General features: G+C 44.6%; 1 protein-coding gene and 1 long non-coding RNA gene across 3 annotated transcripts in view; one reads left to right on the forward strand and one right to left on the reverse strand.

Moving 5' to 3' along the window:
- The window catches only part of LOC115192887 (cingulin-like protein 1), a 27290-nt gene continuing 987 nt past the window's right edge, over positions 1 to 26303 (reverse strand). Inside the window, exons 2-20 of one of the 2 annotated variants that reach the window (XM_029751819.1) lie at positions 23866 to 25422; positions 23370 to 23482; positions 18307 to 18412; positions 17692 to 17796; positions 16692 to 16840; positions 15896 to 16040; positions 14711 to 14923; positions 13839 to 13946; positions 13168 to 13266; positions 12944 to 13048; positions 12531 to 12683; positions 11943 to 12113; positions 11165 to 11317; positions 6627 to 6716; positions 5568 to 5651; positions 5246 to 5370; positions 3526 to 3634; positions 1798 to 1961; positions 1 to 1112 (exon numbers count right to left, since the gene is read on the reverse strand). In XM_029751819.1, coding sequence (XP_029607679.1) covers positions 1043 to 1112; positions 1798 to 1961; positions 3526 to 3634; positions 5246 to 5370; positions 5568 to 5651; positions 6627 to 6716; positions 11165 to 11317; positions 11943 to 12113; positions 12531 to 12683; positions 12944 to 13048; positions 13168 to 13266; positions 13839 to 13946; positions 14711 to 14923; positions 15896 to 16040; positions 16692 to 16840; positions 17692 to 17796; positions 18307 to 18412; positions 23370 to 23482; positions 23866 to 25254 — 3651 coding nt within the window. In that variant the 5' untranslated portion in view covers positions 25255 to 25422 and the 3' untranslated portion in view covers positions 1 to 1042. Of the gene's footprint in view, positions 1113 to 1797; positions 1962 to 3431; positions 3635 to 5245; positions 5371 to 5567; positions 5652 to 6626; positions 6717 to 11164; positions 11318 to 11942; positions 12114 to 12530; positions 12684 to 12943; positions 13049 to 13167; positions 13267 to 13838; positions 13947 to 14710; positions 14924 to 15895; positions 16041 to 16691; positions 16841 to 17691; positions 17797 to 18306; positions 18413 to 23369; positions 23483 to 23865; positions 25423 to 26303 lie in introns of those variants that run through there. The other variant, XM_029751820.1, reaches the window with a different exon arrangement.
- On the forward strand, positions 5304 to 6397 carry LOC115192890 (uncharacterized). The gene is made up of 2 exons (XR_003878006.1): positions 5304 to 5391; positions 5856 to 6397. It is a non-coding gene; the product is annotated as an uncharacterized LOC115192890 (long non-coding RNA).

The following is a 26303-nucleotide window of genomic DNA, read 5'->3' on the forward strand; positions in this document are numbered from 1 at the left end:
TGTTACACATGGTCGAGTTTATTAGTTTGCCGCAGTTCATTATCAAAACGCCAGCTTTAGACAATATTCCACAGAAATAATACCATTGTGTAGATGAACGACATCAGCAAGTTGTGAGTTGCAAGTAGTTTACGCCTACCCCTGATTCCGTTGGCATGGCTACAAGTAGAGTAAAGATGAGGAGAGGTTCCTAACCATGGGGGGGGGGGGGGGGGGGGGTTGCATGTATAAGGTGTGAAATGGATGAGGGCGTGTGTGCGCGAGTCCCAGACTGTATAATATATTCTGAGATGTACCTTTGAACTTTGCAGATACGAAGCCTTCCTTCAAATCTTCATTTCACACAACTTAGTAATAAATAACCGTAATTTATTCATTAGGTTAAATACATTATGCAAATACAAAATTATGGAGCACACAATGACGTTTATTGACTGCTTTATGATAGTGAAAAGCAGGGGCGCAACTTTGGTTTTAGAAGTGGGGGGGTGGGCATCATTTTTTTCTACATATATATTTTTTCAGTCAGATAAACACGCCAAACAGCCTGTCTGACCGCTCGGAGGCGTCTGCATGGTCCTAAAGCACACAGTTGCCTCGTTTTGTATCACATTCCAATGATAAAACTGGGTGGGGGACAAAAAATGCAATTTCAGAATGTGGGGGGGACATGTACCCCCCCGTCCCCAGTGAAAGTTGTGCCCCTGGTGAAAAGCAAAAAATACTAAATAAAGTTGCTTTTTTATTAGTGATCTTTCTTCTGGAACTGCATGGAACTCTGTAGTTTTAGAATAACCACTAGAGGTCAGTCTAGAGCAAAGGGTTATGAAATCACCAGTTGAACCCACAGTTGAGTTGAACAGGTGAAATATCGTTAATGAGAAACTTCTGTAGTGCTTTTCATTCCCAAGTCCTCAGTGATTTACCGACCTTTTGTGAGAATCAGGATATATGTGACTTGACTGCTTGTATTTTTCCCCACCACGCTGTATGTAGTCAGTGCATTACAACATGTCACCAAGGAGTACTAAAAGTCAGTCAGTCAGTCAGTGTTGATGTCATCCACACCCTTAAGGATCATCAGGAGCGGTGCTGATTTCTGTTGCTTACGCCTGAACAAGGAAAAGAGCAGGAGAAGCCTTATAAAAAAAAACGACAACAGTGCAGGTGCAGGGTACAAAAACTGAAGTCAAATGAAAGAACAACCTGGTCTCAAGAGTATTTCGTATTATTCTGTTTGTAATTACGAGACACTCCATTTAGTATCGTATGTTACATTTTGTATGATATGTATTCATTGGTGGATGTCCACAATCCATTTCATATGATATGTTACGAATTTGTAAAACGTATGATATGTTACAAATTCTAATTTGTTGTGGCTAACATTAGCTAGGTAGCTAGTGCTAATGCTAACGTTAGCTAGGCTAGGGGTTAAGGTCAGGGTTAAGTTTAGGAGTTAGGTGTAAGGGTTAGGGGAAGGCTTAGCTAACATACTAATTTGTTGCAAAGTAGCTTAAAAGTAGTAGAAACGTTGCTAATAAGCTATAATGCTAAAGTTGTCCCTGATTACATTCGAACGCGCAACCTTTGTGTTGCTAGATGTTCGCGTGATACGCCCACCCATCCAACCTGACCAAATCACCCTCCTTTCGGTTTTGCCTTAAGTAACCTTCTGTCTTATGTAACCATAACATACTAATTTGAGTGTTTCGGATTTACGTTTACTATCTTACATCTAGTCTATGAGAACAGGCTGGAAAGATAGATACCTACACATTGTTGCATTCAACTCACCTCATCTCTGAGCGCAGGGTGTTGAGCTGGCTGAGGACCTGGTCATTGGTCTCTATCCGTTCATCCAGATCTCTCTGTAACTTCCTCTTAGAGTTTTCCAGTCGCTCTATCTCCTGCTCAGCCCCATCCATCTGTCTCTTCACAGTCTTCAGCCTCTGGTTCAGCTAGGAGAGGAGAGAGGGGGTAACAGTCAGGGATGGAAATTAAGCTGGTCCGAGGTTAGTACTTTTTTTTTTAGACCAGACTAGTGAAAAAGTACAAAACTAGCCCAGTAAAATGTCTTTCAGAACAAAGCATGGCCCAAATTCTGGACCTGAATGTCATCCAGGCTAGTAGAAGTCGCAGTCTACTCGCCAGGCTGGCCAGAGCACAAAATCCTTAAATTCAAATGAAATCAAATGTATTTATATAGCCCTTCTTACATCAGCTGATATCTCAAAGTGCTGTACAGAAACCCAGCCTAAAACCCCCCAAACAGCAAGCAATGCAGGTGTAGAAGCACGGTGGCTAGGAAAAACTCCCTAGAAAGGCCAAAACCTAGGAAGAAACCTAGAGAGGAACCAGGCTATGAGGGGTGGCCAGTCCTCTTCTGGCTGTGCCGGGTGGGGATTATAACAGCACATGGCCTAGATGTTCAAATGTTCATAAATGACCAGCATGGTCAAATAATAATAATCATAGTAGTTGCCGAGGGTGCAACAAGTCAGTAACACAAGAGTAAGTGTCAGTTGGCTTTTTCATAGCCGATCTTTGAGAGTATCTCTACCGCTCCTGCTGTCTCTAGAGAGTTGAAAACAGCAGGTCTGGGACAGGTAGCACGTCCGGTGAATAGGTCAGGGTTCCAGCAGGTCTGGGACAGCAGGTCTGGGACAGGTAGCACGTCCTGTGAACAGGTCAGGGTTCCAGCAGGTCTGGGACAGCAGGTCTGGGACAGGTAGCACGTCCGGTGAACAGGTCAGGGTTCCATAGCTGCAAATTCCATCCGTGGTTACAGTTCGTTTTGATAATTTATTGATGATGTGTTGTTGTAAATATATATGTCCATTGTTGTGTCTGTAATGGCTGTACTAGTACTTATGTCTTTAGCCCCTTGATGAACCTGTATGTCCATTGTAGTGTAACAGTGTTGCTACCATCCCTCTCCTTGCCCCAACCTGGGCTCAAACCAGGGACCCTCTGAACACACCCACGAAGCATTACTACCCATCGTTCCACAAAAGCTGCGGTCCTTGAGGAGCAAGGCGAAACAACTACTTCAAGGTCTCAAGAGCGGGTAAAGTCACAGATTGAACGTTACTAGCTAGCCATTTCACGTTGGCTTCATTAGTACTTGTCCATCTTCAGATTCTGGGTCAGCTATAATAGGTGTACATAGGTAGGATCTCTCTGAATTGGCCAATGCAAAGTCCTCAATGGATGTGAATTACTTTGACACACCTGTGTCTTCCTGTAACACTTTATCTGAATTTGCCACTTGACATTCAGAGACATTTGTAATGTCAGGTTTATGACTGTATTACAACACTTATGACCTACAGTCCAAATAAAGTGCTAAAGTAATTATTTTCACTAAGTGTTCCACGTTACCTTTTCTTTCTGGTTCTGTATAGATATGTGCTCATCGTCCACGTTACCTGGTCTTTCTGGTTCTGTATAGATATGTGCTCATCGTCCACGTTACCTGGTCTTTCTGGTTCTGTATAGATATGTACTCATCGTCCACGTTACCTGGTCTTTCTGGTTCTGTATAGATATGTGCTCATCGTCCACCTGTATCGTCATCTCCTTCACTTTTCTCTCTAGTTTCCTGTTGGCTTGTTGCAGGTTGATGTTGTCTCTGAGAAGAAAATATGAAACCCTGTTAGACACTCAATCATAGCCCTCAACACCATCTAACATTCAACCCTTGTACAATAGATGCCTTGTCATTGCTGTAGTGATGGTGATGTATTTAAACCTCCGAATTATAAACCAAGGGAAGAATCTAACTGCCAGCATAATAGTCCAGGGTTGAGCACACTACCAACTGTTACCAACTATTTTCACACCTCACCTCTCAGCTCTCCTCTCCCTCCAGCCTCCCCTCTACCTCCCTTCCACCTCTCCCTCCCCTCTCCTCTCCCTCCAGCCTCCCCTCTACCTCCCTTCCACCTCACCTCTGCTTGCAGCCTCCTCTACCCTCCAGCTCCCCTCTACTCGCATCCTCTCCAGCCTCCCCTCTCCTTGCAGCATCTTCACCTCACCTCTCCTGGCAGACTCTCCTCCAACTCACCTCTCCCTCCAGCTCACCTCATCTCACCCCTCCACCTCTACCCTCCAGCTCACCTCTCCCTCCAGCCTCCCCTCCAGCTCACCTCACCTCACCTCACCCCTCCAGCTCACCTCTACCTCTCTACCTCTACCCTCCAGCTCACCTCTCCACCTCTACCCTCAGCTCACCTCTACCCTCCAGCTCACCTCTCCCTCCAGCTCACCTCTCCCTCCAGCTCACCTCTCCCTCCAGCCTCCAGCCTCCCCTCCAGCTCACCTCTCCACCTCTACCCTCCAGCTCACCTCTCCACCTCACCTCACCCCTCCAGCTCACCTCTATCTCTCTACCTCTACCCTCCAGCTCACCTTTCCACCTCTACCCTCCAGCTCACCTTTCCACCTCTACCCTCCAGCTCACCTCTCCTTCCTCTACCCTCCAGCTCACCTTTCCACCTCTACCCTCCACCTCACCTCTCCACCTCTACCCTCCAGCTCACCTCTCCACCTCTCCCGTCCAGCTCACCTCTCCACCTCTCCCGTCCAGCTCACCTCTCCACCTCTCCCGTCCAGCTCACCTTCCCACCTCTCCGGTCCAGCTCACCTTCCCACCTCTCCGGTCCAGCTCACCTTCCCACCTCTCCGGTCCAGCTCACCTTCCCACCTCTCCGGTCCAGCTCACCTTCCCACCTCTCCGGTCCAGCTCACCTTCCCACCTCTCCGGTCCAGCTCACCTTCCCACCTCTCCGGTCCAGCTCACCTTCCCACCTCTCCCGTCCAGCTCACCTTCCTACCTCTCCGGTCCAGCTCACCTTTCCACCTCTCCCGTCCAGCTCACCTCTCCACCTCTCCCGTCCAGCTCACCTCTCCACCTCTCCCGTCCAGCTCACCTTCCCACCTCTCCGGTCCAGCTCACCTTCCCACCTCTCCGGTCCAGCTCACCTTCCCACCTCTCCGGTCCAGCTCACCTTCCCACCTCACCTTCCCACCTCTCCGGTCCAGCTCACCTTTCCACCTCTCCCGTCCAGCTCACCTTTCCACCTCTCCCGTCCAGCTCACCTTTCCACCTCTCCCGTCCAGCTCACCTTTCCACCTCTCCCGTCCAGCTCACCTTTCCACCTCTCCGGTCCAGCTCACCTTTCCACCTCTCCCGTCCAGCTCACCTTTCCACCTCTCCCCACCAGCCTCCCCTCCATCTCACCTCTCCTCTCCCTCCAGCCTCCCCTCCAGCTCCTGGACCCTTCCCTCCAGTCTGGAGACCACAACATCCTGGTTGGACCTCTGGGAGCCCTCTAGATGAGACACCCTGCTCTTCAGATCCTTATTCTGGAGGAGAACAACAAAAGGGTGAGCACATATAAAAGAGACAGGAAGCATGGGGAATGATTCTGGGGGTACCATATACAAGCAGGTTTAACCACCAATGATTCAGGGGGGTGACATACAGCAACTTCAACCACCAATGGAGAGGACTACATGTGAAGAGAGATGGGTGAGGAGGAGAAATTGAGAAAGTCCAGTACCTGTCTCTCCAGAGTGATCTTGTCACACTCCAGGTCCTGTCTGACTGCACTCTCCTGCAGCAGCTCAACTCTTATCAGCTCCATCTGTCAGCAGAGAAAACATTCACTACATACACACACTGATGAATACACCTTTCACATGAGAAAGAGCCATTCCCAGTCCATTGATGGACAGTTATTAAAACAGTGACGCTGTCAGAATCTCCCTCGTCATCAAAACAGTGATGCTGTCAGTAATGGTTCATTCAACAAAACCTAAGGGAATAATGCATTTACTTTCATCTCCAGGACCCAAAGGCTCTATCCTCTACTGCCAGTCAGACAGGACGCAAAGACTGTATCCTCTACTGCCAGTCAGACAGGACCCAAAGACTGTCTCCGCTACTGCCAGTCAGACAGGACCCAAAGACTGTCTCCTCTACTGCCAGTGAGACAGGACCCAAAGACTGTCTCCTCTACTGCCAGTGAGACAGGACCCAAAGACTGTCTCCTCTACTGCCAGTGAGACAGGACCCAAAGACTGTCTCCTCTACTGCCAGTGAGACAGGACCCAAAGACTGTCTCCTCTACTGCCAGTGAGAGACCGCCCTCTCCAACTCGCCAGTAAAGGGAGAATGAATAATAGGTGACATCATTGCTCAGAATAGTTAGCTCTTCTTTGTCTTTTCAGGGAAACCAAAACAGAGTTGTGTCAATTAGTCTGAACCGATCTGCTGCCATGGCCTACTTCACACACACACACACACACACACACACACACACACACAGCTGTGTCAGCATTTCACAAACATACTGTACACAAACTCAGTAAACTTGAGAACAAAACTGGACAATTTTTTTATTTTTTTATCTCTGAACTTCCTTAGCCAGCAACTAAAGGCAGAGCAGGAAACGTGAGCATTCAGACCTAAATGTGTTCATGTAAAGTCTGAGTCATCTAGTATGATTCTATGACCCAGTCTACATTGTATGCTTGGCTGTCTGCCATTGGTGGAGGAGGGCCCTGTGTGCGTGTGTGTGTGTGTGTGTGTGTGTGTGTGTGTGTGTGTGTGTACTGGCCTGTTGTTTCCCTTGGTCCACTCTGTCCATCAGGAGATCTGCACTGTTCCTCTCCTCACTCAGATCCCGTTCCAGATGGCTCACTTCACTCTGGGAAAGAGACATGTAATACTTATGTAGTGCTTATGGATGTGTTATTTAAGGGTTATGAATGTGTTATGAAGTCCTTGTGTAGGTGCCTTTATGTATTAGGACCATCTCGGTCCCGCATTTAAAATGACTTTCAGCTTATAAAGGCTTCATAAGCACTACATAAATGTGTTAAAGCAAAGTACATCATGCTTTATAAAGTTTTTTTTGCTGTCCAGTGGCAGCACAAGTGAGCATTTGATTTGCAAACTCATCACATGATCAGCAATACAAAAAAAATAATTCCGGAATTTTGGAAATGTTCTAAATAAATCAAATGTTATTTGTCACGTGCGCCGAATACAACAGGTGTAAACCTTACCGTGAAATGCTTACTTACAAGCCCATAACCAACAATGCAGTTAAGAAAATATTGACTAAATAAACTAAAGTAGAGAAAAGTACAAATAAAATAAACAATAACGTGGCTATATACAGTCGGTACCGGTTAGTGACTAACTGGTAGTCAATGTGCAGCGGTACAGGTTAGTTGAGGTAATGGAGGTCGTGTACATGTAGGTAGGGGTAAAGTGACTACGCATACATAATAAAGAGCGAGTCCCAAGTAATAATAGAAAAATGTCAATAACCATTCGTAATATGAAAAATAATTGTCTAAACATTAACAATGATTCATATTTAAGTGACAATTGCATAAGTGACTTTTGAATAAAAAAAAATAAAAAAAATGGGGTTTTAAAACATGTACCAAGGTCAAATAAATGCCCCCAATGCGAATCACTGTATACGGAATACATATTGGCTTATAGAGCAAGAACTATTCTGTATTCAGCAGTAAAAGTATTGTAGGTAACACTCAGTAGGGTCTGTAGAATGTATATGTGGTGTCAATTCAGGGGGCTGTGAATAATACGGAGTGTTGCTGGACTTTTAATCCACACATTCTATTGGCGGCCGAATCACATCGTGTGCACTTACTGCGCTACAGAAAATCCGCTAACCAAACACCACTGAATAAAAGGGAAACTACACTCAAAATGTTTCTTAGATTTTTTTCCCCCCAGACCTCATAAGTCATCCCCGATGTGGTTTAAGCATTGTTGTGGGCACAGAAAATCAAATTGTTGTTTTTCTCTAACAAAAAAAAAAAAAGTATTTTTTATTTTTGTATATAAAAAAAAAAAAAAAATAGGGTAAACCCCCCAAAAAATTGAAGAAATCCAAAACTGAATTTGGAGAAAAAGTTGGCAAAAAAATATTAATTGATTTTAAAAAGGCCCTACCGATGTTTTTTGCTGTGCGTGACTGCACTTTAGTGTACGTCATCCTGTAGCAAAGCATTTTGGGGGAAGTTGAGGTCAGGTCCAATATTGACTATGCACCCAGGAAGGAAAGAGGTTGGGCCATCCTAGAAATGTTTTAGTGAAATATAATATATAGAATTTAGCAGACGCTTTTATCCAAAAGAGACTTCCAGTCATGCGTGAATACATTTTAACTTATGGGTGATCCTGGGAATCGAAACCAATATCCTGGCGCTGCAACGCTCTACCAAGATGCATGACAGGGTTATAAATGCTTTGTGAAGCCTCAATTTATGATTTATTAAGCCTTTATTAAGCAGTGCTTATGCCACCCTTAATAAAAGCACAGGTTTATGCCATATTTGACATAGTGGGTTATATCACACCATTAAGCCACATTTATGAACCCTTTATAAAGCATGGCATATAGTTATAGATGATTTGTAACACATTTATGTAGTGTTTATGAAGGCTTTATGAAGCTGCACGTCATTAAAAACAGGACCCCATAGCTTTATAACGATTAAGACATTAGTTATATTTGTACAGACTGGTCCATCAACTCTGACTGTTGTTCTGTTACAAGTGAAAACAGGACCTTTGACCTTTCAGTATCAAACAATGGTGAGTCAACAGTGAACTCAATGTTTTGCCATCAGTTAACAACAGTTAATTTTTCAGCGAGAATTAGCCAGCGCTGCTCTTTTCTACTCCATGTCAATCTACAGGTATAAATAGAGGCAGCAGGTAAACAACACAGAGGAGACATATCATACAAAAACAGACTGGGACGCTTCTAACACAATCTGAAGGGAAGAGAGAAAGAAATGAACAGGGGTCTATGTCCAACAGTGTGTCCTGCAGTGCAGGGGTCTATGTCCAACAGTGTGTCCTGCAGTGCAGGGGTCTATGTCCAACAGTGTGTCCTGCAGTGCAGGGGTCTATGTCCAACAGTGTGTCCTGCAGTACAGGGGTCTATGTCCAACAGTGTGTCCTGCAGTGCAGGGGTCTATGTCCAACAGTGTGTCCTGCAGTGCAGGGGTCTATGTCCAACAGTGTGTCCTGCAGTGCAGGGGTCTATGTCCAACAGTGTGTCCTGCAGTACAGGGGTCTACGTCCAACAGTGTGTCCTGCAGTGCAGGGGTCTATGTCCAACAGTGTGTCCTGCAGTGCAGGGGTCTATGTCCAACAGTGTGTCCTGCAGTGCAGGGGTCTATGTCCAACAGTGTGTCCTGCAGTGCAGGGGTCTATGTCCAACAGTGTGTCTTGCGGTACAGGGGTGTCATGAAGTTGGCCTGTGGGTAAGGTTTATGACCCCCCCATAAATACCTTTCTCCCTTCCCTCTCTCTCTGACTCTACTGAAGGACTCTTGAATAGCCTTTGTTAAACATAGAGAGTCTGGGAACATCAAACATGTGGGGGGAAAGGAACCATATTTCAGTAATAGAACCAGTTGTAAATATGCATTGGTACTTAGTGAATATGATGTCAGTTCGGTTGTCGTCTGAGACATTATGACTGATGACAGGACGACATAAACTGTACCTGGGAAAGTCTACACATTCTAGTTATCAGATTCACATGGAATTGTTGTGCAATTTAAATGTTTGATATTGAAACTGTTTGTTAGGAGATTAAATGTAATTTTAGCTTCCAAATGAGAGAATTGGGTTTTCATAAGGTTAGAGCTCTGTTCAATCAGTGGCCCGCCCCTGTGAAGAGATATTGGTTATAAACTATGAAACACACCCTTCTCTCCCTCCACTATATAAGCCCTTGACGAAAATGTAACTTTCTGTTCCGAGTATGCGAGGCCTGGAGCCTCTGTGTTAAAAGGGTGAATAACTTTCTGTTGTGAGGACGACGGTCCCATACGTTAAAAGGACTAACATGTCACCTACAGAACTAAGCCAACCTCAACGTGAGCTTTGGTTGTGAATGGTATGAACTTTGAACTCCTATTCACTAAAAAAGTGAGACATCCTAGCCGTTGAGTTAGCAACAGCAGCTGTAAACGTGGGCTAGGAAAGGACGGACGACGTATACAGTCTAACACACAATGACGATACTACGACGTATACAATTTACCACCAGTGACATTCTTCCGAGAACAGGAAGAATTCTGTTGGCCAACCCGGCCAGCATCTACGACCAACCTACCAAAGCGCAGCTCAGAGTAAATATTTATTGCATTTCCCTTTTCCAAATGGGCGGTAATTTTAGAACGCATAAGATACTGTATTTACGATAGCATAGCTTCTCCCTTTGTTCCTCAGTCTTCCCGCTCTTTCACTCAAACCCAACCCCCTTTCCTTTGTGTAACCAGACGTCATGTCATCTCCGTCTGTGTGATTAGTTAGGTATTTAGTAAATAAATAATTGAACCCAATTTTGTATTGCTGATTCAACTTGTTAGCCAGGGTTTGTGAAGATAACCAAGAATTTACAACTTTCAGATGAGACTGAAATAAGGTGACGATTAATATTGACTGCTATTGATGTAAAATATTACTAGGTCTTTAAGAGTTTATTCAGAAGATAACAGCTCTATAAACACTCTTTCGTGGTGCCCCGACTTTCTAGTTAATTACATTTACATGATTAGCTCAATCAGGTAATATTAATTACAGAGAAAGGATTTTACAGAATAGCATGAAATATCACTTAATCCGGCATAGCCAAAGACACGACAGGGGTCTATGTCCAACAGTGTGTCCTGCAGTACAGGGGTCTATGTCCAACAGTGTGTCCTGCAGTACAGGGGTCTATGTCCAACAGTGTGTCTTGCAGTGCAGGGCCTATGTCCAACAGTGTGTCCTGCAGTACAGGGGTCTATGTCCAACAGTGTGTCCTGCAGTACAGGGGTCTATGTCCAGTGTGTCCTGCAGTACAGGGGTTTATGTCCAGTGTGTCCTGCAGTACAGGAGTCTATGTCCAACAGTATGTCCTGCAGTACAGGGGTCTATGTCCAACAGTATGTCCTGCAGTACAGGGGTCTATGTCCAACAGTGTGTCCTGCAGTACAGGGGTCTATGTCCAACAGTGTGTCCTGCAGTACAGGGGTCTATGTCCAACAGTGTGTCCTGCAGTACAGGGGTGCCTCACGGATGTGTTTTGAGTTCAGCACTTCAGCCAGTCAGTACCTCCATGAGTTTGACCTTTCGGGCGTGGTCCTCGTGGGCGTGTGCGTTCCTCTCCTCCAGCTCCTCCACCTTCCTCTCCAGCTGTCTGCCTCTCTGCTGGGCCTCCTCCCACTCTCTACGACCCTGCTCCAGACCCTGCTCCAGGGGAAGCAGCTGAACACACACACACACACACACACACACACACACACACACACACACACACACACCATATTATAACACACAGAACACATTGAACACACACACACACACATTATAATACACACACAGAACATAGGTAGACAACTCTGGTTCAAACCCAGTCAGAGACAGGTTCAGGGACATAGAACAACACACACCATAACATCACACACACACACAGATCTTAACACAAGACATTGAACATCACACACACAGAACATAACACACGACATAGAACATAACACACACACACACACACAGACAGAACTTGTTGAACATCAACATAGCCTTCATTTCAACATGTTTACAGCTGAACTTTAGTTCAGTCCCCTCTCCTGATAAACCTTTTAGCGCTACAATCACTCCTCACCTCCTTATCTCTGAAGCGTGAGAGACAGAAAGAGAGAGACCGAGAGACCGTGAGAGAGAGAAAGATTAATTGAATAGAGAGACCGAGAGCGTGAGAGAGAAAGAGAGAAAGAGAGAGAGAGAGAGAAAGAAAGTTGAATTGAATAGAGAGAGAGAGAGAGTATAAATCAGAGTTAGAATATGATCCATCCATTGGTGACTCATCAGGGGGGAAAAATGTGTGCCACACCTCTTCCTGCAGTTTTCTGGCGGTCTGTAGGGATTTCTCCAGCTCCACTCCCTTTTCCTGCAGCTGTTGTTGGAGCTCAGACAGCTCAGAGTGGCTCTTCTCTCTGACTTCATCAACCTGGAGCTGGAGCTTCTCAGTGGACACCTCACAGCCCTCTACTATAGTACTCATCTGGAGGGGTGGGGGCAACGAGAGAGAGACAGAGACAGAGGGGGGGGGGGCAGAGAGAGAGAGGGGGGGGGGCAGAGAGAGAGAGGGGGGGGGGCAGCGAGACAGAGAGGGGGGGCAGAGAAAAAGAGGGGGAGGGCAGAGAGAGAGAGATGGAAGAGTGAGACAGACTGAATGGTATGAATTTAACATCCCCCCATGATAGATACGGGTTTTACAGAAAATTCATACAACCAGTATCATTTGTACTGATGACAACTCTAGGGTAAATGCATGACTATTATAACTATTTAAAAACCCAGCAGCACTGTAGGGTGGCAATCAATAAAGTGGAGGTCGATAAAATCTTCCGCTCCTCCGCATAGAAACACAGTGTTCTTCTCAGTGACCTATGACCTAGCCCCTCTCGCTCTCCATCACCTCCTTCTGCAGTTCCTCCACAGTGCTGTTCTGCAGTCTCCTCTCCTCGTCCAGATCACTCTTCATCCTCTTCAACTCCTCGGTTCTTCTCCTCTCCTCCTTCAGCCTCTCCTTCACCTCCCTGTGCTGGTGGTTCAGCTGGGTCATCTCACTCTGTGGGCGCGCGCACGCACGCACACACACACACACACACGCACGCACACGCACACACACACACACACACACTACTGTGTTATTGTGTGGCAGAACTACAACAACAACGAACACAACAACATGTTTTCCAAGTTGGACGTACTCTGTGCTAAAGGAGATGTTTACCAGCGAGTTCTGAATACTGTCTATTACTGGGTGCGTTGACTCCAGCACCTGATACAGTACGACCTGTACGGTCCTTGTATCCACTCTGCACTCACCTGTACATTCTCCAGATGTACGAGAAGGGCTTTGTTTGCCTGGGACATCTCCTCTTCCTTCTCCCTCACCTCCACTAGAGTCTCCTCAACCTGCCGTTTCTCCCTCTGTGGAATCACATCTGTGATAAATATACCTTCAATACCTGGCCATGCATTTTCACAGAACATCTAAATTCATTCAGTCTATATTTTGTGTACTTTCTTTTTCTCTCTCTCTACCTCACCTTGAGTTGCTCTATGCGTTTCACCAGCTGTCTCTGCAGGGTTTTGGAGTCCTTGATGACGAGGTTAAGCTGCTCCACCCTGCTCTCCAGCTCCTCCACCTTGGTTAGTGAGGAGACGGGACACACCATCACATCAAATGGACAAGATCAGTACTCCTGCTCTGAGACATTTAATGACATTTAATGAATACGGACCCTGATATTATTTTCTGGATATATTGTAAAGAGCATTATGGGAATTGTAGTACATCATTTTGGGTTCTGTAGTATAGAGCATTATGGGTATTGTAGTACATCATGATGGATTCTGTAGTATATAGCATTATGGGTATTGCAGTACATCATTTTGGGTTCTGTAGTATAGAGCATTATGGGTATTGTAGTACATCATGATGGGTTCTGTAGTACAGAGCATTATGGGTATTGTAGTACATAATGATGGGTTCTGTAGTACAGAGCATTATGGGTATTGTAGTACATAATGATGGGTTCTGTAGTACAACGCATTATGGGTATTGTAGTACATGATGGGTTCTGTAGTATAGCGCATTATGGGTATGGTAGTACATGATGGGTTCTGACGTATAGAGCATTATGGGTATTGTAGTACATCATGATGGGTTCTGTAGTATAGAGCATTATGGGTACTGTAGTACATCCATCTGCAATACCTGTCCCCTCAGTTCCTCCCTCTCCTGCATCAGCTGATTCACCTGTCCCCGTGCCTCCCCTCTCTCCTCCTCCATCTCCCTCTTGTCCTGGCCCAGCACTGTGTTACTCTAGCAGGGAGAGAGGAGGTAGTATTCACAGGAAATGGGTGGAATATTAGTAGAAAAAAAACCTAGGATCAAACTCACAACCTTCTGCATGCCAACACATTGAAACTCAAAGTCAACTAATATATGACAAATGTAAATATATATAGCCACTTGGGACACTGGAGGAAAAGTACCTCAATTCTGTTCTACTCAGGTGGTGGAAAAGTAAAAGTAAAGATACCTTAATAGAAAAATGAAAGTCACCCAATAAAATACTACTTGAGTAAAAGTCTAAAAGTATTTGTGTTTTAAATATACTTAAGTATCAAAAGTACAAGTATAAATGATTTCAAATTCCTTAAATTAAGCAAACCAGACGGCAGGCACCATTTTCTTGTTTTTTAAATTTACAGACAGCCAGGGGCATGCTCCAACACTCAGACATCATTTACAAATGAAGCATGTGTGTTTAGTGGGTCCACCAGATCAGAGGGATGACCAGGGATGTTCTCTTGATGAGTGTGTAAATTGGACCATTTTCCATTCCTGCTAAACATTCAAAATTAAACGAGTACTTTTGGGTGTCAGGGAAAATGTACGGAGTAAAAAGTACATTATTTTCTTTAGGAATGTAGTGAAGTTAAAGTACTCAAAAATATAAATTGTAAAGTAATGTACAGATACCCCAAAAAACTACTTAAGTAGTACTTTAAAGTATTTTTACTAAAGTAATTTACACCACTGGTTCTACTAGTAGTAGCATGTCCCTTATCTCAATTCAATACCTCTTTCACCTCCTCCACCTCCTCTCGGAGCTTCTGCACCTCCTTGTCGCGCACCTCCTTCATAATGCCCAGCTCCTTGTCATGACTCTCCACCTCCTCGTTCAGCGCTCCCTTCAGGGCGGTCAGCTCCCTCTCCCTCCAGTGTAGCACCTCCTCCTGCTCCTCCTGCACCTGAATGAGCCCCTGGAAGTCCAACCGCAGCTGTGCCAGGTCCTAACACAGACACAGAGTTAATTGATATAATCCAGCTGTGCCAGGTCCTAACACAGACACAGAGTTAATTGATATAATCCAGCTGTGCCAGGTCCTAACACAGACACAGAGTTAATTGATATAGTCCAGCTGGGCCAGGTCCTAACACAGAAACAGAGTTAATTGATATAATCCAACTGGGCCAGGTCCAAACACAGAAAACTGAGTTAATTGATATGATCCAGTAATTCGAACTCAAACCCTGTGCTTCAACCTTTCCACCTGATAGCTGCTGTGTGGTGAGCATTCAGGCACCAAAATGGCAGCCGTGCATCACTGAGGTGGGTGCTACACATTGATGGAGGATAAGGTGAGTTTCCTCCTACTATGTAAAGCGCTTTGAGTACCTCAGCTGGTAGAAAAGCGCTATGTTAAATCTAATTTCTTATTATTATTATTATTATTATTATTATTATTATTATTATTATTATTATTATTATGTGCGTCTGTGTGTGTCACATGGTTGGGCCACATCCTACCATAGACAGGTATATATTAAAGACAACTTGTATAATACGGTAGAAGGAGGTTTCCTCACCCAGATTAAGACCTGGATTAGAAATCATCAAGGGAGAATCTTCACTGAAGGTTTGTTGTTGTCCAGGACTAGACTTAATCTCGCTCCAGGAAACCCGATTTATAAAACATACAATAGTCTGAACTCAAAGTACACACTTGGAATAAACGGAATGTTTTGAGCAAGAATATCAACTCGTCACCTTACCTTTAGAAGGAGCTGTTTCTCTGTGCTTACCTTTAGAAGGAGTGTTTCTCTGTGCTTACCTTTAGAAGGAGCTGTTTCTCTGTGCTTACCTTTAGAAGGAGCTGTTTCTCTGTGCTTACCATTAGAAGGAGGTGTTTCTCTGTGCTTACCTTTAGAAGGAGCTGTTTCTCTGTGCTTACCTTTAGAAGGAGCTGTTTCTCTGTGCTTACCTTTAGAAGGAGCTGTTTCTCTGTGCTGTCTGCCTGTGTTGTGTTCTTAGCCTGGTCCAGCTCATCATGCATCTCAGACAGCTGCTGCTGGATGTCCTTCATCTCTGTACGGCCCTGCTCTCGCTCAGTCTTCACCTGGACTAGCCTGGCAATAGAAATAATACAACAGAATAGAATCTTATTTGAACTCGATAGGGAATTTAATATTACAGAGCACCAGAGAAATCATACTATGTCAAGACGTTGTGAGGCAATTAGCGAAATGCTTACACCTGTTCAATTCTTTCCTTTTTATTTATTTTTTATTTCACCTTTATTAAACCAGGTAGGCTAGTTGAGAACAAGTCCTTTATTTAACCAGGTAGGCCAGTTGAGAACAAGTCCTTTATTTAACCAGGTAGGCTAGTTGAGAACAAGTTCTCATTTACAACTGCGACCTGGCCAAGATAAAGCAAAAGCAGTGCGACACAAACAACAACACAGAGTTAAACATGGAATAAACAAAACATACAGTCAATAACACAATAGAAGAAAAAAAAAATCTATATACAGTGTGTGCAAATGAAGTAAAGAGGTGAGGCAATAAATAGGCCAATAGTGGCGAAGTAATTACAATTTAGCAAATGAACACTGGAGTGATAGATGTGCAGATGAGGATGTGTAAGTAGAGATACTGGTGTGCTACAGGAGTTCCTAGGGAATAGGGACTAATAATAATCATCAAGGTGGATTATGGTCCTAAACACAATCCCAAAATGACTTCTAGACCCCGATGCACTTGTGGAAATGTTCTTACTCCTCTATGGCGACCTCAAGCTCCGCCTCCATCTGAGCCAGCCTATCCTGTAGCGTGGAGAGTTCTTCCTGTCTCCTGTCCAGTTCCTCCTGAATAGTCTTCATGTCTGTCTGAGCCTTGTAACACACCTCCGCCAGACTCCGACCACTCTGCAGGGGACACAGTGCATTCAACTAAAGTAGGTCAAAATAACCACATATAAACGATCACCCCAAAAATAACGCCATCTGCAAAATCAGTACTAGTGAGAATAAACGTGTCTGAGCTGGACTCCATGCACATAAGGAGAAAACAAGTACAAATCTCTTGCTAAAACTACTATATTGTACTGTACCGTACTGTACTGTATTGTACTGTATCGTACTGTATTGTAGTGTACTGTATTGTACTGTGTTGTACTACACTGTATCGTACTGCACTGTATTGTATTGTACTGCACTGTATTGTATTGTACTGCACTGTATTGTACTGTGTTGTACTACACTGTATCGTACTGTACTGCACTGCACTGTATTGTACTGTGTTGTACTACACTGTATCGTACTGTACTGCACTGTATTGTGCTGTTGTACTACACTGTATCGTACTGTACTGCACTGTATTGTGCTGTTGTACTACACTGTATCGTACTGTACTGCACTGTATTGTATCGTACTGTATTGTAGTGTACTGTATTGTACTGTGTTGTACTGTGTTGTACTACACTGTATCGTACTGCACTGTATTGTATTGTACTGCACTGTATTGTATTGTACTGCACTGTATTGTATTGTACTGCACTGTATTGTACTGTGTTGTACTACACTGTATCGTACTGTACTGCACTGTATTGTACTGTGTTGTACTACACTGTATCGTACTATACTGCACTGTATTGTATCGTAATGTATTCTGTACTGTGTATTGTACTGCACTGTATCGTACTGTATTGTATATTGTACTGTATCATATCGCACCTTATTGTACATTGTACTATATTGTGTATTGTATTGTACTGCACCATGGTCTTATGCTCCAGCTGTGTCTTCAGCTGTGACACCTCTCTCTCCAGCTCTGCTCCTGTCTTCTGAAGCTCCTTGGCCTCCTTGGCCTTAGCAGCATAGTCCTACAACAGGTCCAACAACACATCACAAACCTGCTTCTGCCTCACAGACAGACACAGTACTTCCCTTTACACTGAAATACAACACGGAAATACATAGGTATTTACACAGATATGAATGTATTAGTATAACACGTAAGATTGTAATGCTTCTATATGGAAGTCTCAACCATCTGTGTAAACTACAGCAGTGGTTCTCAAACGTTTTTGGCTGGGGATCCCCTAGGGCGGTACAGCCAGCCATCTGAACCATGTCTGTCCTGGGGATCCTCTAGGGCCTCACAGACATCCATCTGAACCATGTCTGGCCTGGGGATCCCCTCGGGCAGCACAGGCATCCATCTGAACCATGTCTGTCCTGGGGATCCCCTAGAGCAGCACAGCCAACCATCTGAACCATGTCTGGGCTGGGGATCCCCTCGGGCAGCACAGCCATCCATCTGAACCATGTCTGGCCTGGGGATCCCCTCGGGCAGCACAGCCATCCATCTGAACCATGTCATCCAACCTCACCCTGATCTCCTCCTCCACGTAATCTGCAGTCTTCCACTTCAGATGGTTGATTCTGTCAAACACCAGGTTCACCTTCGTCTCAGTGATGGAGGGTTTATCAGTAGTCCTGAGGGAATACCAACAACCAGACACACTGAGTTCAATGACACCAGCATACCCCAGTCATATAACTAGCATACAGAACAGCATACCCCAGTCATATAACTACTGTAGAAATCAGCATACCCCAGTCACATAACTAGCATACCGAACAACATACCCCATTCACATAACTAGCATACCGAACAACATATCCCAGTCATATTACTAGCATACAGAACAACATACCCCAGTCATATAACTAGCATACCGAACAGCATACCCCAGTCATATAACTAGCATACAGAACAACATACCCCAGTCATATAACGAGCATACAGAACAGCATACCCAAGTCATATAACTAGCATACAGAACAGCATACCCCAGTCATATAACTAGCATACAGAACAGCATACCCCAGTCATATAACTAGCATACAGAACAGCATACCCCAGTCATATAACTAGCATACAGAACAGCATACCCCAGTCATATAACTAGCATACAGAACAACATACCCCAGTCATATAACTAGCATACAGAACAACATACCCCAGTCATATAACTAGCATACAGAACAGCATACCCCAGTCATATAACTAGCATACAGAACAACATACCCCAGTCATATAACTAGCATACAGAACAGCATACCCCAGTCATATAACTAGCATACAGAACAGCATACCCCAGTCATATAACTAGCATACAGAACAGCATACCCCAGTCATATAACTACTGTAGAAATCAGCATACCCCAGTCATATAACTAGCATACAGTACAGCATACCCCAGTCATATAACTACTGTAGAAATCAGCATACCCCAGTCATATAACTAGCATACAGTACAGCATACCCCAGTCATAACTACTGTAGAAATCAGCATACCCCAGTCATATAACTAGCATACAGAACAGCATACCCCAGTCATATAACTACTGTAGAAATCAGCATACCCCAGTCATATAACTAGCATACAGTACAGCATACCCCAGTCATATAACTACTGTAGAAATCAGCATACCCCAGTCATATAACTAGCATACAGTACAGCATACCCCAGTCATATAACTACTGTAGAAATCAGCATACCCCAGTCATATAACTAGCATACAGAACAGCATACCCCAGTCATATAACTAGCATACAGAACAGCATACCCCAGTCATATAACTAGCATACAGAACAACATACCCCAGTCATATAACTACTGTAGAAATCAGCATACCCCAGTCATATAACTAGCATACAGAACAGCATACCCCAGTCATATAACTAGCATACAGAACAGCATACCCCAATCATATAACTAGCATACAGAACAGCATACCCCAGTCATATAACTAGCATACAGAACAACATACCCCAGTCATATAACTACTGTAGAAATCAGCATACCCCAGTCATATAACTACTGTAGAAATCAGCATACCCCAGTCATATAACTAGCATACAGTACAGCATACCCCAGTCATATAACTACTGTAGAAATCAGCATACCCCAGTCATATAACTAGCATACAGAACAGCATACCCCAGTCATATAACGAGCATACAGAACAGCATACCCCAGTCATATAACGAGCATACAGAACAACATACCCCAGTCATATAACTAGCGTACAGAACAACATACCCCAGTCATATACAGTGGAGGAAAAAAGTATTTGATCCCCTGCTGATTTTGTACGTTTGCCCACTTACAAAGAAATGATCAGCCTATAATTTTAATGGTAGGTTTATTTGAACAGTGAGAGACAGAAAAACAACAAAAAAATCCAGAAAAACGCATGTCATAAATGTTATAAAATGATTTGCATTTTAATGAGGGAAAAATGTATTTGACCCCTCTGCAAAACATGACTTAGTACTTGGTGGCAAAACCCTTGTTGGCAATCACAGAGGTCAGACGTTTCTTGTAGTTGGCCACCAGGTTTGCACACATCTCAGGAGGGATTTTGTCCCACTCCTCTTTGCAGATCTCCTCCAAGTCATTATGGTTTTGAGGCTGACGTTTGGCAACTCGAACCTTCAGCTCCCTCCACAGATTTCCTATGGGATTAAGGTCTGGAGACTGGCTAGGCCACTCCAGGACCTTAATGTGCTTCTTCTTGAGCCACTCCTTTGTTGCCTTGGCCGTGTGTTTTGGGTCATTGTCATGCTGGAATGCCCATCCACGACCCATTTTTAATGCCCTGGCTGAGGGAAGGAGGTTCTCACCCAAGATTTGACAGCACATGGCCCCGTCCATCGTCCCTTTGATGCGGTGAAGTTGTCCTGTCCCCTTAGCAGAAAAACACCCCCAAAGCATAATGTTTCCACCTCCATGTTTGACGATGGAGATGGTGTTCTTGGGGTCATAGGCAGCATTCCTCCTCCTCCAAACACGGCGAGTTGAGTTGATGCCAAAGAGCTCCATTTTGGTCTCATCTGACCACAACTCTTTCACCAGTTGTCCTCTGAGTCATTCAGATGTTCATTGGCAAACTTCAGACGGGCATGTATATGTATTCTTGAGCAGGGGAACCTTGCGGGCGCTGCAGGATTTCAGTCCTTCACGGCGTAGTGTGTTACCAATTGTTTTCTTGGTGACTATGGTCCCGGCTGCCGTGAGATCATTGACAAGATCCTCCCGTGTAGTTCTGGGCTGATTCCTCACCGTTCTCATGATCATTGCCACTCCACGAGGTGAGATCTTGCATGGAGCCCCAGGCCGAGGGATATTGACAGTTCTTTTGTGTTTCTTCCATCTGCGAATAATCGCACCAAATGTTGTCACCTTCTCACCAAGCTTCTTGGCGGTGGTCTTGTAGCCCATTCCAGCCTTGTGTAGGTCTACAATCTTGTCCCTGACATCCTTGGAGAGCTCTTTGGTCTTGGCCATGGTGGAGAGTTTGGAATCTGATTGATTGATTGCTTCTGTGGACAGGTGTCTTTTTTTACAGGTAACAAGCTGCGGTTAGGAGCACTCCCTTTAAGAGTGTGCTCCTAATCTCAGCTCGTTACCTATATAAAAGACACCTGGGAGCCAGAAATCTTTCTGATTGAGAGGGGGTCAAATACTTATTTCCCTCATTAAAATGCAAATCAATTTATAACATTTTTGACATGCGTTTTTCTGGATTTTTGTTGTTATTCTGTCTCTCACTGTTCAAATAAACCTACCATTAAAATTATTGACTGATCATTTCTTTGTCAGTGGGCAGACGTACAAAATCAGCAGGGGATCAAATACTTTTCCCCCCCACTGTAACTACTGTAGAAATCAGCATACCCCAGTCATATAACTACTGTAGAAATCAGCATACCCCAGTCACATAACTAGCATACAGAACAACATACCCCAGTCATATAACTAGCATACAGAACAGCATACCCCAGTTATATAACGAGCATACAGAACAGCATACCCCAGTCATATAACTAGCATACCGAACAGCATACCCCAGTCATATAACGAGCATACAGAACAACATACCCCAGTCATATAACTAGCATACAGAACAGCATACCCCAGTCATATAACGAGCATACAGAACAGCATACCCCAGTCATATAACTAGCATACCGAACAGCATACCCCAGTCATATAACGAGCATACAGAACAACATACCCCAGTCATATAACTAGCATACAGAACAACATACCCCAGTCATATAACTAGCATACAGAACAACATACCCCAGTCATATAACTACTGTAGAAATCAGCATACCCCAGTCATATAACGAGCATACAGAACAGCATACCCCAGTCATATAACTAGCATACAGAACAGCATACCCCAGTCATATAACTAGCATACAGAACAGCATACCCCAGTCATATAACTACTGTAGAAATCAGCATACCCCAGTCATATAACTAGCATACACAACAACATACCACTTATATAGATACTGTGTGTGTGAAATCTGCAGGCATTCTGTATGTAAGATAATGAAGGGTACAATTCAAATAAAATTGTATTGGTCACATACACATGGTTAGCAGATGTTATTGCGAGTGTAGTGAAATGCTTGCGCTTCTAGTTCCCAACAGTGCAGCAATATCTAACAGGTAATATCTAACAATTCCACAACAAATACCCAATACACACAAATCTAAGTAAAGGAATGGAATAAGAATATATAAATATATGGATGAGCAATGTCAGAGCGGCATAGACTAAGATGCAATAGATAGTATAGAATACAGTATATACATATGAGATGAGTAATGCAAGATATGTAAACATTATTAAAGTGGCATTATTAAAGTGACTAGTAGCTTTGTTCTACAGACACAGAGCCTGACAGAGCCTCCACTTCCAGGTTTCCTCACGTGCGTTCAAGACCTTGGTTGAATGGTAACGCCAGACTAAAACGTTGATATTAATATGTGCCATTTACACTGACGCTTTAATCCAAAGCGATTTACAGGCATGCGAGCATACGTTTTACATACGGGTGGTCCCCGGGAATCGAACCCACCATCCTGGCTTTGCAAGCTCCATTCTATACTAACTGAGCTACAGAGGATCGACATATTTCAGATGTTGCCAGTTTTATATAACTCACGACGGTGAGGAGGTGAACCTGATATTCCATTGTTGGCTATTTGGAAGGGTGTTCATCATCGTAGTCTGTATTCCTGAACTGACGTGTGTGTTTGTGGTGTGAGCAATCCTTTTTCAGACTAACAACTGTACGTCACAGAGAGACTACCTCAGATCATCAAAGGCAGGATATGAGGAATGTGTAATGGTCACTTGGGATCAGGATCGGGGGTCATTAAGTTCCATTTTAATTCAGTCAATTCCTCTTTGGAATGGAATGGAATGGGAATTGATCCCAACCCTCTTTGGGGAAAACATTCTAGCTGGCATCTTTCCAAGAAAGTTCTGTCACACCTCAAAAAACCTCCAGGTAAAATAAAAGTGAAATAGGTAAAAGAATCATGACAATACTCAGTGGTTGATTTAGTCCAGTGTTACTCACCCATCATTGAGGTAAGTGAACAGTATCTTTTTGGTGTTGTCTTCATTTGGTTGTGGTTCAATTGAAACCTCGTGCTGATCCCTCTGACCTTCCAGAAGATCTGGAGTGATGATCTGATTAAATGAACACACAACAGAATATCAAGGTGTATCAATCAATGAATCAATCAATCAAAAAGTTAAAAGAATGCTTTACAGTAACCTGACCGGGACCCTCAAAGAGCAAGCAAAAGCACAGTAGCAAAGGCACAGTAGCAAAAGCACAGTAGCAAAAGCACAGTAGCAAAGGCACAGTAGCAAAGGCACAGTAGCAAAGGCACAGTAGCAAAAGCACAGTAGCAAAAGCACAGTAGCAAAAGCACAGTAGCAAAAGCACAGTAGCAAAAGCACAGTAGCAAAGGCACAGTAGCAAGGAAAAACATAGAAGGAATCAAGAAATATATATATACATTTTAACTCTTTAAACCGAGTAAAACCTCTAAAGCTAATCTCTTTACCTGAATGTCTCTCTCCGACTCCTCCTCCGTGTGGTTGAGAGACCTGGATCTGGTCATGAAGGTCTTCTCAACTCTGTACAGCACATTCACTGCTCTGGATGACCTACCGCTAGGCTCCTTCTCCTCCCAATGTAGTTTATTAAACATCACGGTGGAGTGTCCTTTAGCCCCTCTCACCTTAGGTGACCCTGGGGCGCTGGTGGAACCGCCTGGAGTCTCTCCCCTGGCCCCTCTGATGACCGAGGCAGGGCTGGAGGAGTCCAATGGGTATGAGTGACACTGTTGTCTGCTGTCCACGCTACGTGACCTCCTCCGGTCCTCAGGGCCTATCCTCCCTCTCCTAGGCCCAGCTCGGCCTATCTGTCGGGGGCTGTCGAACTGGTTGATCAGGCTACCTATGGAGGAGATGGGCTCTGTGTCCACGGAGTTTGGGGATCTTCTGGGGATGTTGGTGACCTCGTTTGGGGGGCTTAGTAAGGTGGCCAAAGAAGAGTGGTGGAGCGCTGGGGCTGAGACAGGGGCAGGGCCTGGGCATTGGGTCTGGGTGGGGGCTGAGACAAGGGCAGGGCCTGGGCATTTGGTCTGGGTGGGGGCTGAGACAGGGGCAGGGCCTGGGCATTGGGTCTGGGTGGGGGCTGAGACAAGGGCAGGGCCTGGGCATTTGGTCTGGCTGGTGGCCGAGACAGGGGTGGGGGCCCTCTCTACACCCCCAGCAGGCAGAGGGATCCTGGCTGCTCCTGGTCTATGCCCTGCAGCCTGGATCAGTGTGGCCCCTGCCCCACTCTGGAGACCCCTGGTGAGATGTCCCGGCCTAGGTACAGTGGGGGGAACAGAGAGTCTTCGGGTGGAGAGTAGGAGGGGGCTGAGGGTGTTCCTGTCTGGGTTGTAGGGTTTCAGCAGCTCTGGGTGTCTCTGGAAGTTCAACATCGTGTTAGATGTCGGCACGGTCCTCTGCGACTGCTGTAAATGTGACTCCTGGAAGTCGTACATGAACGCAGCGGACGCCAGCGGAATCCTCTGTGACTCCCTAACCTCAGTCAGAGCACCTCCACGAGCATACTCCCTCTGGTGGTTGGGAAGTCTGCGCTCCACATTGGGACTACCGAATGAAGATCGCTCCACATTGGAACTACCGAATGAAGATTGCCCATCATTCAACATGAAGGTGTACTCAGACTGGCTGTGGGCATTGACAAACACTTCCTGGTGGTCCCAGTTCCTGCTGTAGCTCTCCAGGCCACCAGATGGCAGAGCTGCTCTACTATCCCCGTTCAATACAACGTAAGGAAGACCCTCAATCCCCTGGACTTGTACCCTAACCCCGAACATGCAGCTGCTGTCGCTGTGAGGGCGAGGGCTGCCTCTGGGACCAGGCCTAGGCTGCTGCATGTTGTATTCTACTGAAGTCTGGAGAAGAGCCACTCACTCCGTGTCTGTGAGACTCCCTTTATAGAGAGTCAACTTAGAGACAACGTTAAGACAACGTTGTGTGTTTGCTGGGTCCACACTAGTCCTGAATGAACAGAGGGCCTCCCTCAGAACTGAAGAAATTCACAGCTATAAAAGACGCCAAATACAACACGTTAGAGGCTGATGCATTATTACCACGGCTCTTCTTAACCTGGAGGCTCCAATAACCACCCCTGTGTTTACAACAGTTTAACCCCAGGGAAAAAAATACATCACTTTCTATGGCATCAGCTGGATGAGGTGGACTGTTGACAAAACAGAGAGAAGTCATGTGGACCAACTAACAACAATGACATCCCAAGAGCATCTGATGTCACTCAGACAGCTGCACTAACCAGTTAGCTACAGAGAGAGAGAAAACACCAACATCAACACACAGCACATTGATATAGAAAACAGTTTATTCAGTGTGCTAACAGTGTAACTATTGTATACAGGACACTACTGCTGCATGACGACTACCACTGGCCGTGGTCGCTCCAACCAGACTATCGTCATCCACACACACACACACACACTCCGACCAGACTTTTTTCATCTACAGTTTATGATATGATTATGAGAGTTACGGAACAAAACAAAAACACACGTTTGTTTTAGAACAATGTACATTGTTATTGAAATAAACAACATGCAAAAGTACTGTATTCTAATATAGGTGACAATTGTTGCCGTGTTACAGCCCACCGGGCATCGGGAACCGGGCAACAGACGTCAGTTCAACATCTAGTTTTGATTTAAATTTGGTTGATTTGTCAACTATTGTGAATTCAACGTTAAATCAAGAACAAAATGTCACCATGTCATTGGATATAGATTCAAAGTTAGGTGAAAAAAATACAAAATGACTTTTTGCAAATCCACGAAGGTTTCCACAATGATTCAACATCATCAATTTGATTTGTGGGATGAAATGACGTGGAAACAACGTTGATTAATACAGTTTTTGCCAAGTGGGAGTACACTTC

Source organism: Salmo trutta, chromosome 4, assembly GCF_901001165.1.
Source record: "Salmo trutta chromosome 4, fSalTru1.1, whole genome shotgun sequence".
Lineage (NCBI taxonomy): Eukaryota > Metazoa > Chordata > Actinopteri > Salmoniformes > Salmonidae > Salmo > Salmo trutta.